The sequence below is a fragment of the Puma concolor genome, chromosome E1, assembly GCF_028749965.1.
Source record: "Puma concolor isolate L17-30 chromosome E1, mPumCon1.1.hap2, whole genome shotgun sequence".
In the NCBI taxonomy this organism is placed as follows: domain Eukaryota; kingdom Metazoa; phylum Chordata; class Mammalia; order Carnivora; family Felidae; genus Puma; species Puma concolor.
Window position 1 is genome coordinate 9,926,499 of NC_141680.1, and position 15,076 is coordinate 9,941,574.

At 37.9% G+C, this 15,076-nt stretch overlaps 1 protein-coding gene across 17 annotated transcripts in view; it reads left to right on the plus strand.

The window, feature by feature from the left end:
- The window catches only part of NCOR1 (nuclear receptor corepressor 1), a 161,107-nt gene that overhangs the window by 31,088 nt on the left and 114,943 nt on the right, over positions 1-15,076 (plus strand). For all 17 annotated transcript variants that reach the window (XM_086686110.1, XM_086686120.1, XM_086686116.1 and 14 more), the window contains exons 3-4: positions 1,906-2,039; positions 12,728-12,920. In XM_086686110.1, the coding sequence (XP_086542236.1) occupies positions 1,906-2,039; positions 12,728-12,920 (327 nt within the window). The remainder of the gene's footprint in view (positions 1-1,905; positions 2,040-12,727; positions 12,921-15,076) is intronic.

The window sequence follows — 15,076 nt, forward strand, 5'->3', positions numbered from 1 at the left end:
TAACTTCTGAGAAATGCTGTCCTATTATTTCCTAGAATATTGCCTCTCACCGGTAGATCATGAATGTTGAGCTTTTTACTCTAGCTGCCATTTTTAACGTCTCTAATTTCTGTATTTTTATATGCTATATCTATATGTGCTTCACTGTTGTCTGAGAGAATTTCTCTGTTCTGTCTTCACTTTAATTTGCTCTTCACCTGTTCTATTTTACTGATCAACTTTTTAATTTCTTTGATTGCTATTTGAGGATATCATTTATACTTTTGTGTGTTTTGTACTTTTACTCAGTCTTTTATCTATTTCTTTGTAAATTCTTTTCTGAGTGAGTTTTGGTTCTTTTTAAATTTTTTATTTTTTTAAATGTTTATTTTTGAGAGAGATTGCGCGGGTATTAAGTGGGAGAGGGGCAGAGAGAGAGAGAGAGAGAGAGAGAGAGAGAGAGACAGAGGATCTGAAGCAGGCTCTTTGCTGACACATAGTTCAGGGCTTGAACTCATGAACCATGAGATCATGACCTGAGCTGAAGTCAGGTGCTTAACTGACCGAGCCACCCAGATGCCCTGGTGCTTTTTTTTTTTTTTAAGTGGCTTTGACTTTTTTTCAGTGTTTATAGTGTTTCTTGGTTATGTTTTCAACTTTGTATCCGATATTTTTTCTTAGACTGTATGAATTATGTTTTACTATTATCTGTTTATAGCAAAGGGCTCTAGGCCTCTTATTTATTCCATGTTTCAGTCTGGGCAGCTCAATTTTATGTTTGTGATTAAAAATTTTTGTTGACATACAATTCATATAACATAAAACCATTTTAAAGTATATAATATCTTTTAGTATATTCACAAATGTTGGGCATCCATTACTGTTACCTAATTCCAGAACTTGGAATGAAATGAAACCTATACCTCATAGTAGTTAATCCCAATTCCCCCCTTCCCTCCATCCCCTGGCAACCACTAATCTACTTTCTGTCTCTATTGATTTGTTTCTTAACAGACATTTTATATAAACAGAATCACAAAATATGTGCCCTTTTATGTCTGTTTGTATTTAACATAGTATTATGTTTTCTAGGTTCATCTAGGTTGTAGCGTATATCGTTAGTACTTCAGTCTTTTTGATGATTGAATAATATCCCACAGCATAGATACACCACATTTTGTTGATCCATTCATGAGTCACTGGGCATTTGGATTCCTTCTGGTTTTTGGCTATGGTGAATAACACTACTTTGAAAATTTGTGTACAAAGTTTTGTGTATGGACATATACCTTGTGTATATACCTAGGAGTGGAATTCCTGGGTTATTTGGCATTTCTGGGTATAAATACCTGTTTATGATTGTTAGCATTAATGGACTACTTTTGAAAAGAAGGTTTTGTTTTTTCAACGAAGAGTCAAAAGTAGGAAAATAAACATAAAGGCACCCACCTAGAATGATGGAGAGTGTTACTCTTACCTAGCAGATTGAATCTCTGGACTTACGTCTCTTCGTTTGTAAATTTTCATGAATTTAACCGAATGGCTTTTGTGGCCCTGCTAGCTTACTGATTTTGAATTTAATTTGGAATAATTTTTAAGATTTCATATTGAACACGTGAGTTTGAGATCTTACTATTTGAGTAATATGGAGTGAGAGTTACTTATAATGCATGTTACAGTAGAATGAGGGAAATGTAGACTGAACACAAAATTTCATTTTGAATTCTTCTGAATGATGCTCGGTTAAAATGTTGATGGTTAGGTTTAAGAGGAAAAAATCAGATCAGTGAAGGACTGAAACCATCATTGCTGCTTCTTTCCACACTTAGCAGCCCGTCACTGCCTCTGTGCATTGATACTTGGTTTAATTTCACGATGCTTTTCAATTTTTGGCTAATAATTAATTTATGATTTTTTCCCTATTAGGAATTTGCAGTCCCTGATTATCGTTCTTCTCATCTTGAAGTCAGCCAGGCGTCACAGCTCTTGCAGCAGCAGCAGCAACAGCAGCTTCGCAGACGACCTTCCTTGCTCTCGGAATTTCACCCAGGTTCTGACAGGTAATGGCGTTCTTTTGTGTTTCCATCTAGGATGCACCTTCTGCGGTGTGTGTATACTCACTTCATAAGTGTGCCATTAAATTTAACGTTACTTTTCCTCGATAATTTTATTAACCAAGCTGTGAGTGGTCACTTATTTACATATTGGGCTCTTTTATATCTGATGATCTTTTGGAGTAGTTATCATAATAGTTAAAAAAACTCCTCAAACTTGTTTCCAGAGTTCACAGTTGGTGCTGTGTAGTGGGAAGTCTGGTGGACTAGGTTTGCATTCTGGTCAGCTTATGGCCTTGGTCGTATGTGTAAACTGGTGTTTTCGGTTTCGGCGGCATTTTAGAAGCACCTTGGTTTTTAAACTTGATGCCCACACTCCATCTCAGAATTATTAAATCCGCTCCTGGGATTGGGCCCAGGCGTTCGTGTGGGTCTAGAGTTTCCCAGGTCATTCTCATTTGCAACGAGGGTTGCAAATTCCTGATTTAGATTCTTTAAGGCTTAGTTTTCTCACCTGTAATAATGAGAATAGTAATGAGATTGTCCTCAAAGGATAGTCTGTGATCAGGTGATGTTGGCCTGTTCACGGAAGGCTCTCACTTCCGCAGTGTCCTTACCATCTCTGCTCTCTTGCGCCATTTTCACTCTTAATCTAAAGTATAATAACTACTTTTTATTAAATTGCCTTTCTGCCTTTCTTGTTTTAGCAATTTTGTAAAGAACCTGATTTCCTATTATAAAGATAAGTTTACTGTTTAGGTTTTAAGATGATAAAAGGATTGAAATTATTTGGCTGTGTTTAAAATTATAATAAAATACATTCCTTGGTGAAGGTTGTGCAGGGAATTCAGATCACTCTCCTCCGTCATATCTAGCAAATACATAAAAATAGCTTTTCGAAAAGTGGCTAAAACCCACCCTGTATAAAGCAGGAAAGGCATACAGCCACTGCCATAAACTTGGGAAAATGGCATTTAAGGAAGGAATTAGAAGAATCTTGCACCTAGTTCCTACTTCTACTCTCAAAGAAGCAGTGTTGAAGAAAGAAGGAGGGTCAATAAAATCCTAAGATTTCTCGGAAATACTCCCTAATTTGAGAAAATGTGAATAGTTAGGGTGTAGTAGTAGTGAACTGTTTGCTTGGGAACCCCTCTTGCGCCATCTCGCAGGAGGGGCGGGCACGGTGTGCCGTTTTCCAAAGTGATGAGCTGAAGCCCTCAGGACTGGTTTACGCATCTGGCTTGTAGGGCGGGCCAGCATCCTCGAGAAGGGCAACATAGCCCCAACCAAGTTTTCTTCTCCTTTGCCCCATTTCCCTATTCCCTCAGCTATAGAAAAGCATGTAGAAAGCCAACGCCAGTCCTCTGTCTGCAGACAAATGCCAAGCAAAGTGGATGAGCAAGGAAAAGGCACGCATACCATTTTATAGCGAAGACAAAGTCTGGGTAGGGCTGCATGTGACATCCTTGGGCAGGAGGGTAATGAAGCCATGGACAGGGCAAAGGTATTCCTGGAAGAGAAAATTAAAGAAGGCAATACAGAGTGTCAAAAACAAAGCGCCCAGTGTGTAAGAAGACAAAACAATGAAGAAATTGCCCCCTAAGTGCTATACACTGTAGGCGAACTTAAAACCTTTTAAAAAGAAGATATTTGACAACAGTACAAGACAACCCAATTAGATAAAATGAGGACATTCCAGTTCCCCCAGGCCCACCATTATAAATTCAGTGTATAAAATATAAAAAAGCAAGGAATACAACAGCTGTGGCTAAAAGTTAGACCTTTGTCATGTGAGAAAGTGCAGAGACAATCAGAGTGGATGCAGAAGAAAAGAATAAAAGTAAAGCAATTATAAAGCAGTTGATAAATTAAAACCATCCAAAATTTCATGAGAATGTGTGTTTCTGAGGTGGAAAACCTGTCAAGGAAAGGAAGTAATAATTGATAATTTTAAAGTGAAGGAAGAACTCTGTAGATGGATAGGGCATATTTTGCTCCAGGGATAATTACACAGAATGATCAGTATCAGGACAGAACTTGGCTCATTTTCACAGTTCAAGGGTAAGTAAAAGAATCAGGAATTCAGGAAGCAAAAGAAATCCTTGACAGGGAAGAACAAGTCTGGCTTCAAGCAACTACAGGATAGAAGATAGGGGAGCAGTAGCCACAAAGTTCGGAGGAAAAGAAATGAGATCCAAGAATATTATGTACCACTCAAGTTTAAGAATAAAAGCGACAGGTGGACAGTCTTAGACTGAAAACTTAAACTTCTTGGAAGAATTTTAGGTGATAGAATCCAGCCAAAGAATGGAAGCCATGGTAAAAGGACTGTAGTAAGCCACACACCGTTGTAAGTAAAAAGTCCATGTGAGACATCTGGACGAATTATGGTTCCATAACTGAACGTCAATAGCAAATCTCGACAAAGTAATAGTAATGTAACTACAGGATCTAGAGGTATTGTAGGTATTGGGAGACGTTTAAAGGTACGCACTTGAAGATTGTGTCTGGAGTAATCTGATACTTCTAAAATGGAAATGTTAGGCTTATAAAAAAAAAAATCCCATCTTAATGCTTTTCATAGTTTTCCCCTTATCCTTTAGCAATAATCTTTTAGGAATGAATTTCTTGTGGTAAAGGAGCAATTCCTTCCAATTTAAGCTTTATTTCATTTTATTTTTTTCTCCTAATACCTGTATAAAAACAAACCAAATATTCTTCACTTAAAGTTTTATTTTTGCCTGTGTATCCATTTACCCATATGTAAAAATAAAGTGATGTCTGGGTACAGGATTCACCCAATTTTAGCATTGTTTCCATGTGGTGGGATTTGGGGCAATTTGCTGCTTAGTTTTATTATGTGTTCCTGGAATTTTTTTGGTTAGTGAATGTCTATCATTTTACAAACCATACTCTTAAAATATGAGTCATTTCTGGGTGAAATGTCCTCAGTCGTATTTGTAGATTTCATCAGAAAAATTAGTCCACATAATTAGAGTATTTGGATATTTAGATAAAAAATTGCAGAACAGCTTAAGGTAGTTTCAGATGTTATAAAAGATTCACCAAAATTCAGATCATTGGTTTTCCCTTGAGCAACAAAAGAAGAAGCCAAATCATGCTTATACATTTGAAAATTTAGGTGAACTAAATTTCCATAGCTAGGAAAAAATAAAATCTACTGATGTAATCCTAGATGTGTTTTGAATAGCTATGAACTTTATGACATGTTCCCCCTGACGAGAGTTATCTTTTCCTCAAAATTAAATGATAAGGTATAGGTATATTACAGTAAAAAGCCCATTTAAAAACTTTAATTTGTTTTAAAGGTATTTAAAAATGGTACTAAGAGGTCAAGGAAGTCCGTGAGATGTAAGAACTTTTAAGTTTAAGAGTGTACAGAGATTTTTAGTATGAAAATCTGATGTTTGTTTTTTCTTTATATGCCTCATTTGTCTAGTCATCAATTGGTAAATATTTGAGTTTTCACTTTTTGATTGTTATGAGTAATGCTGCTAGGAGCACTCATGCACAAGTTTTTTTTTTTTTTTTTTTTTTTTCAACGTTTATTTATTTTTGGGATAGAGAGAGACAGAGCATGAACGGGGGAGGGGCAGAGAGAGAGGGAGACACAGAATTGGAAGCAGGCTCCAGGCTCCGAGCCATCAGCCCAGAGCCCGACGCGGGGCTTGAACTCACGGACCGCGAGATCATGACCTGGCTGAAGTCGGACGCTTAACCGACTGCGCCACCCAGGCGCCCCTCATGCACAAGTTTTTATGTGACCATGAATTTTCCTTTCTCTTGGGAATATGCCCAGGAGTAGAATTGCTGTATCATATGGTAGTTCTCTGTTTGCCGTTTGAGAAATTACTAGACTGTTTCCAAAGTGGCTATACCTTTCCATGGGTGTTAGTTTTTAAAAGGCAAATACGTTCACTTAAGATGGAGATTTCATGCTTAACTCCACCAGGACTCCAATATAAAACTGTGTTTGTTTTCACAAAGATTTTCATACGGTTCACTTAAAATTTTTTGAAGTTTTAAATGTGAAATTAGATATTTACCTGTTTATCCATGAATAGTTTTGCTCTTGTAAAAAGGATGGGCAAACTGAAATGGGAAATCGCCTGATGTCTTGATGGCAAGAGAGCTGTGTATACTCGATGTCTGTCCTAATTGTCCTGTGTACCGGTGGCTGTATGCTCTCCTCCAGTGCTAGGTGTACTGTACCTTCTGGCTTTGGGAAATGTCACAGGCAGATTCACTAGAGGTAACATGTAATACTTGGAAGTTAACTTCTGTAGGTCGAGGGGACAACCGAGGACCGAAATCCAGCTCGGGCAGTCTGCCAGGTCCTGTGTACCAGAGGGTTGCCTTTGCTTATGCAGGTTGCACACACAGTTTTCTTGCAGACCGGCAGCGGCCCTCATTCTAAGTGCTGTGTTGAGGGGCGTGGCCTTTAACTGGCGCTGGATGCTTGTGTCTGACAGATTACCTCTGGCTGCTCTGTGGAGGGTGGATTTGAGGTGGATAGACTAGAGGCAGAGAGAACATGGAGAGTGTGAGCCTGAGATAGGACAGCGAAACAGAGACAAGACAGGCTGGAGTAAGTTAGGAGGGAAGGCTGCCAAGTCCTCGCAATTGGCAAAGATGAGGGAGGAGACCTGGATGAATCCTGGCCTTCCAGCTTGTTGGATGGCTGTTGGTTCCGTGGCTGTGACAGTGTGATAGAGATTAAGGAAAGAGCAACGAAGGTGAGACAACTCGAGTTTGGTGCAAATTAAGCTTGAGGTACCTGTGACACATCCAGCTGGAGATGTATCTTACATGCGCGGGGGCCGATCTGGGTTTAAAGGTCCAGATCGGTGCTTGTGATCCAAGGGACGGTGGAAAATGAGAGGGCAGCTGTTCAGAGGTGAACCCAGAGGGTCCCCAACAGGTAAAGATACTATGAGGCGGAAGCCTCAGAAGGAGAGAGAGGAAAGAAAAGGACTGAAACAGTGGTCTTCAAACCTGTTGCTTGCATATTTCTTAAAAGAACTTTGAAAAGCTATGTTGTACATTTTTAAGTTGACATTTAGAAGTTTCCTAAGTTTTAAAAGATGGATATAATTTGCCATATTGAAAGTATTGACATTTTAAGGCAAAACTGCTGCAATACAGTTTTAAAATTATCTGACGGAATCTAAATACCATAGTGATTTGGTACCATCATCCACTTAAAATGACACTATGTATGAACAAACTTGTCTTTAACAAAACTTCTCTTTCTGTTCCTTATTTTCTCGGAGCTCATGTGTTCATTCTTCTTTTTTTCACAAAATTTATCCTCACGTGAGTCGCTTTGATTATTCCAAGTCCTTTATCGATCAACCTATCTTACTTCTATTTAACAACAAAAATATGGGAAAGCATCTGTTTCTGAAAGATGCTCTATTTTAAGAAACTTCTTTTTTTTCTTCTTTTATTCTCAAGTTCGTTAACATACAGTGTAGTCTTGGCTTCAGGAGTAGAACCCAGTGATTCATCTCTTACATAAGATGCCCAGTGCTCATCCTGAAGAGTGCCCTCCTTAATGCCCACCATCCATCTAACCCATCCCCCCCACCCACCTCCCTCATTCTCTGTATTTAAGGGTCTCTTATGGTTTGCTTCCCTCTGTGTTTTTATCTTATTTTTGCTTCCCTTCCCCTATGTTCATCTGTTAAGTTTCTCAAATTCCACATATGAGTGAAATCATGTGACATCTGTCTTTCTCTGACTTATTTTGTTTAGAATAATACCCTCCAGTTCCATCCACATTGTTGCAGATAGCAACATTTCATTGTTTTGTTTTGTTTTTATCACCAAGTAATATTCCATTGTGTACATAAACCACATCTTCTTCATCCATTCATCAGTTGATGGACATTGGGTTTTTTTCCATAATTTGCTGTTGTTGAGAGTGCTGCTAGAAACATTGGGGTGCATGCACCCCTTTGAATCAGCATTTTTTTACCCTTTGGATAAATACCTTGTAGTGTAATTGTTGGGTCTTAGGGTAGTTCTATTTTTAACTTTTTGAGGAACCTCCACACTGTTTTCCAGAGTGGCTGCACCAGTTTGCATTTCCACCAGCAGTGCAAGAGGGTTCCTCTTTCTCCGTATCCTTGCCAACATCTGTTTAAAAAAAACTTCTGGATGGAAATATTATAAGACTGATCAAAACAGCAATCATTTACAAAAATGAGAAACAAATTGATCAAATATAAGTAAAATTTCATGGAAATGCATCCATGCATTAATGAGATAGATGATGGCTGTTTTCAAACTATCACTTATTGATAGAATGAAGGCAGCCATGTACTCTATTCTTATTTTTTATTCTGATGAAGGTGCCAAGAAACCTTATTCATAAAAATAGTTTGTTATGAGGTATATGCCCTAAATCACTTCTTTATCTAAGATGAAAATGTTAGTTAATGCCTTAAGTTCTTCAATTTTGTTGAAGGCAGAAATTTGGGAACTGTTAGCTTGTCAAAGGAGCTCTGGAGGCATTTATACTTTGGGGGACAGTGCTCCAGTATAAGGTCCAGGAAGGGTGAGCCTTAAGCTTTTTGTGTGTGCAAAATGGCAATTGTGAGAGAGAAGCAGAGAAGGGAGAACTACAGGTTTGTTTTCCAGCAGGTCAGTTTAAGTAAAGACTGTAAGGAAGCTCAGCATCGTCGGAGGTGGACTATTTTAAACCGATCTGTGCTCGGATCCCCTGTGGAAAACAGACTCTGACAACCAGGGCCGATCATGTCCTGGAAACCAAGAGGTAGAAGAGTTTCAGGAAGGAAGGAGTAAGTAAAGTATAAAATGTGGCAGATAGGTCAGCGTATGTCTAAAAATACTCTTTTGCTTTCAGTATTAGGAGGTCATTGCTGACTTCAGTGCGTGGTGAGTACTTGTAATAAAATGAAACGATGGGCCGGTTAAGTCCGAGTCCAGGGAGTTGAGTGAAAGGGAAAAGAGTGAACTGTTGAAAAAGAGCAAAGGTCACCCTCTCAAGTGGTTCTAAGCTTCACAAATAAAATTATATGCTAGAATTTCCTAGGCTAGTCTTTATTAATAATGATTCCAAGAATTAACTTGCATGTGATCTTTTTTACTGTGGTAAAATGTATGTAACACAGATTTACCATTTTAACCATTTTTAAATGTTCCAGTTTAGTGGCATTAAGTGCACAACAGGATTTTGTAACCATCACCACTATTTCCAGAACGTTTTCATTGCCCCAAAGAGAAACTCTGTTCCCATTAGGCAATAATCCCCCTTCCTCCTCTTCCCCCAGTCCTCGGGAACCTCTAATGTACCTTCTTTCTCTCTGCATTTGCCTGTTTGAATTACTTCATGTAAATGGAGCCACACAATAATTGTCCTTTTGTATCTGGCTTATTTCACTTCGTGTAATGTTCTAAGGTTTATCCATATTGTAGTGTATGTGTCAGAACTTTATTCCTTTTTGTGGCAGAATAATAGTCCACATAGTGGACTGTGTTACCACTATACAGCGCCATATATAAATGTGGATGTAGATCGCAACAAAAGATCACATTTTGTTCATCCATTTGTCTGTCAACGGACATGGGTTGTTTCCACTTTTTGACAGTTGTGAATAATGCCGCTTGAATGTTGGTGTACAAGTATCTGTTTGAGTCCGTTTTCAGTACCTTGGTATCTGAGTCCCTGTTTTCAGTACTTTGGGATATATACCTTATATACCTAGGTGGAATTGCTGTGTCATATGTCATATGTCTATATTTAGCTTTTCGAAGAACTGCAAAAGTTTCCCACAGTGGCTGTACAGTTTTACATTCCCACACAGTAGTGTGCAAGGTTCTAATTTTTCTGCATCTTTGTAAACACTTGTTCCTTTTTTTCCTTTTTTTCCCAAACAAATCTAGCCAAACAGTACCTCAGTTTGGTTTTGATTTGTGTTCCCATAATAACGAATGATGTTGAGCATCTTTTCATGTGTGTGTTGGTCATTTGTATGTCTTTGGAGAAATGTCTGTTCACATCATTTGCCTTTCTTTCTTTCTTTCTTTCTTTCTTTCTTTCTTTCTTTCTTTCTTTCTTTCTTTCTTTCTTCTTCCTCCTCCTCCTCTTCTTCCTCCTCCTCCTCTTCTTCCTCCTCCTCCTCTTCTTCCTCCTCCTCCTCTTCTTCCTCCTCCTCCTCTTCTTCCTCCTCCTCCTCTTCTTCCTCCTCCTCCTCCTCCTCTTCTTCCTCCTCCTCCTCTTCTTCCTCCTCCTCCTCCCCTCCTCCTCCTCCTCCTCCTCCTCCTCCTCCTCCTTCTTCTTCTTCTTCTTCTTCTTCTTCTTCTTCTTCTCCAAGTTCTCTTTTTATTGTTCAGTTGTGGGAAGGCCATTAATATTCTGGATATTAAAAGCTTATCAAATACATGGTTTGCAGGTAATTTCTCCCATTCTGTGGGTTGTCTTTTCAGTCTCTTGATAGTTTTGATGAAGCCTAGTTTACCAGGTTTTTTTTTTTTTCTTCTTTCTTTTGTTGCCTGGGCTTTTGGTGTGATATCCAAGAATTCATTGCAAAATCCAACATCGGGAAGACTTCTCCCTATATTTTTTTCCTAGGAGTTTTAGAGTTTTAGGTCTTATCTTTTAAATCTGTAATCTGTTTTGAGTTGATTTTTGTAGGTGGTCTATGACAAGGGTCCAGCCTCTTTCCTTTGCATGTGGGGATCCAGATTCCCCTGCACCATTTGTTGAAGAGATTGTTTCTTCCTCTTTGAATGGTCTTGGCACACTTGTTAAAAGTCACCGACAACCGATGTGAGTTAATTTCTGGGCTTTCAGTTCTCTTCCCTTGGTCTGTGTGTCTACCCTTAGGGTAGTGTCACTCTTGATTACTCTTGATTACTGTAGGCTCATAGTAAGTTTTGAAATTGTGAAGCCTGAGTTCTTCTAACTTTGTATTTCTCTTCCAAAATTGCTTTGGCTCTTTGGGGGGGGTCCCTTGAGATTCCATATGAATTTTATGGTGGGTTTTTCTGTTTCTCCAAAACACGCCACTGGCATTTGGATAGAAATTACATTGAATCCATAGATAGCTTTGTGTAGTATTGTCGTCTTAACCATATTAAGTCTTTCGGTACATGAGCATGGGCTGTCTTATCTGACTATTTAGATTTTCCTTAGTTTCTTCCACAATGTTTTGTGGTTTTCACTGTGTAAGTCTTGGGCCTCCTTGGTCAAATTTATCCCTAGCTTTTATTCTTTTGGATGCTACTATAAATGGAATTATTTTCTTAATTTCATTTTCAGACTGTTCATTGCTGATATATAGAAATACAACTGATTTTTGCGTGTTGAATTTGTATCCTGTAGCTTTGCATTATTCATTTATTAACTCTTATTAACTTTTCTTGGTAGATTCTGTAGGTTTTTCTACCTATGGGATCATGTCATCTGAACAGAAATACTTTTGTTTCTTCCTTTCAGATTTGGAGTCCTTTTATTTCTTTTTCTCGCCTAATGCTCTGATGAGAACCCCCAGTCCCATATTGAATACAATGGCAAAAGCAGCCGTCCTCATTTTGTTCCTTAGTCTTTCTGCTCCAGTAGTTTTTGTGACGTCATTGCGAATTTTACGAAAGGAATAGGATTTATGTCGTGAGTGAGCATTCAGATTTTTGGAATGTAATAATTTTATAGACCTCAGGGTTTATTTCATCATCTCTTCTAAAAAGGAAAGCCAGTGGTGATCCTTTTCATCGAGAAATACTTTGTGAGATGTTCGTTTAAAGCTTGGCCCACAAAGTAAAGTGTTGCTTCTGTAAATACTTTTATAGGAAAGGGAAAGTGAAATTAATGAACACCCACACGTAGTACTCTGTACAGTACCCCACTGAAAGGAATCAAAGGCAGATTCCTGACTTTCAAGACCCTTACGTACTTGCAGAAACTAGACAGAATACGTATTTTGGAATTTCAAAGCAATGTTACATTTCCACTCAAGACACTTGTCTTAATAATACCTCACAACTCAAGTCATTTATGTTTCCATGTACAACTGCTGGGAGATTTGTTTCCTGCTTGTTTTATTATTGGTTCATAATGGTAGTCGCTTTTCCGGTTTAGATCATACTAAATTCAGTTATTATGCCATAGGTTTAAAAATTGTATTTTAGGGGTATTCTTCAGCAACTTAAAATTTTCTGCAAATGGAAATCTTTTGTTATGTCTTTCACTTCTTTACCACTACCATTCTCACCTCCCCTGAAGAAATTTTTCTATTAGAATTAGAAGCTTAGGGGCGTCTGGGTGACTCAGTTGGTTAAGCGTCCAACTTCAGCTCAGGTCATGATCTCACGATTCGTGAGTTCGAGCTCCACGTGGGGTCCTGTGCTGACAGCTCATTGCTTGGAGCCTGCTTTGGATTCTGTGTCTCCCTCTGTCTGCTCCTTCCTTGCTCATGCTCTTTCTCTCAAAAGTAAATAAAGAGTAAAAATAACTTAATGAAAAAAAGAATTGGAAGTTTAATAGCACTTTATATCTCTTCTTCTGGGGTGCAGGAAGGGGGGGCAGGGATTCACTTTAAAAGTACGCATAATTTTCACATTTATTTTAAAGTCCAGCCAGGGGTGTTAGCAGGAAGTTGTACGTCATTTAAGAAATTTCAAGTGTTTCTTTTCTTTTCATGTAACAGGCCTCAAGAAAGGAGAACTGGATATGAACAGTTTCACCCAGGGCCATCCCCAGTGGATCATGATTCACTGGAATCCAAGCGGCCACGTCTGGAACAGGTTTCTGATTCCCATTTCCAGCGTGTCAGTGCTGCGGTCTTACCTTTAGTGCACACGCTGCCAGAAGGGTTGAGGTCTTCTGCAGACGCTAAGAAGGTAAATATTTGTTCTCTTACCCTGTGGAGTTGTCGGTCTGTGATGTTTATTTAGCCATATTCGGGCACAGTGCCTAAAAGAAAGTCCGATTGTGCCAGTCTCTAAAGGTTAGTGCTATGGGAAAGTAAAAATTTTGTTAAACAAAACTGAAAACCACAGACCGAGTGCTCCGGCCTTTTAAAGTCAGTACTTTTGCCTTTTTGGTAAATGAAAACAATCTGGGGACGGCTGTAAAGAAAAATTGCTATTGAATGACTCTCAAGCATTTTTGTACTGGCTTGCTGGGCTATAAAATGTGGTCAGTGGTTCTTAAGACAACCACAGTTTTGTTAAACTTAAATTAAATTTAAGAGAATCCCCTTAAATTCAGTTGCAGTTTATTGACTTGCTATATAAGAGAAAAGACATTTTAGGTGAGGTTTGTCTGTGCTTATAGTTTTTATAAAGAAAAATAAATTGTTCTTATAATTTATGTAAAAAGTAGTTTCTTTAGAAAACTTGCCAATACAGAGGAAAATTACGTATAGTTCTATATGTTGGAGAGAAATACGTACTTTTAATATATAGCTATATTTTGTGACATTTTTCAACAAAGTATACTGTGAATTTATGAGAAGGTTCTATTAAGATCAAATCTCTTTTCCTCTTGTGTTATTGTTTCTTGCCTTTTGTGAAATACATGTGCGTGCATTATGCCCTTTTTTTGTTGTTGAGTTTATTTTTTTTAACTGTGTATTTTGCTTACCATTAAATCTGCAGATTGGGAAGTACCTGGCACTTAGTAGATACTGAATAAATACTTGTTTTAGGAAGAATAAACTAATTTTTTGATACTCTTTTAACAGTGTAGTGTTAACCTTTTTGCTATCCCCGTCCCCCTTCCCATTTTGTTGGCAAATATCTCTTCCCTAATGTTTATTTACCTTTGTGGCTAATGGCCCTTTCCACCCTGATATCAGATAAATAAGTACCCACACTTTTTCTTTGAGTTTTTATGCAGGGAAAAGTGATTTAAGAGATAGTGAACGTGTATGCAATTTGTTTTCAAATAGTTCTGCTAAAGGGGAAAAAAAAAAGGTGGGTGTGTGGATGTGTTTATAGAGAAAGCAAAAATAGTAAAATGTTAACTAGTGAGCATGAAGGATAAATGCATATCCATTGTATTGTTCTTTCAACTTTTATGTACATTTGAAAATTTACAAAATGATAGGATAGGTGGGGAAAGCTCTAGAAATAAGCTCAACTTCTGGGATTTTTGAGGCCTACCTCCTTGTGTGAAATACATGTGTTATAGTCTATGGGTTCATTAGAAATGTTTTGCAGCATGAACAACAAAAGAAAAAATACAAAGAATAAAAGTCTTCTTTTAAGAAGAATTTATTCAAGGATGAATAAATGACTACAAATGTTATTTATAGCTGTAGAATTTTTTAGCAGAAAGGGATCTTCAAGTCTCATTCATTAAAATGTGACATGTTGGATCATGTACAACCTATTTCCATTTTATAGTAGAGAAAACAGATGTTAGGCAAAATTAAGCAACATAGGTGGTGCCTCCTGAGTTGGAGTGAAAACCCGTGACCCCTGACCCCTGACCCCTGGTCCTGCTTTTTCCCCCCCTAAGCTGTAAACCATGACTTTTTTTTTTTTTTTTTTTAGAAGTAGGGATTTTGAAAGAATTAGTTTGGGGTTTTTTTAAATGTTGCTAAGCTCAGGTGTATCTTTTATAGAAGAATTAGACAAGCTTGAAGGAGAAAGTTACTTTACAGCCTCATCAGTTAGAAATTGTTGTTAACTTTGTGATAGTTGGGTGGGTAATTTAATATGCTGACTTTGTACATTGTTTATAACTTTATTTTCGCTTAAGTGCTTCATGAGCTTCTTTTCGGGTCAGTAAGTTTGCAACTGTATTTTTAGTGGTTACTTAGTATTTCATATATGGATATAAAGTAATGTGTCACACATGTAGGTTATCTGTTAGTTCATTAGAGCAATGACATGGTCTTTAGGCTGATTTTTTTGGTGTTCATTCTTATTTATTTCCTTAAGGTAAATTCCTGTTAGTATAATCAATTTCTGATCAGAGTTGGCATGTTTTTCAGCCTTTTGTATTTCCAGATTGTCCCGCCAAAGAGTAGGACTGATTCTTATTCTTG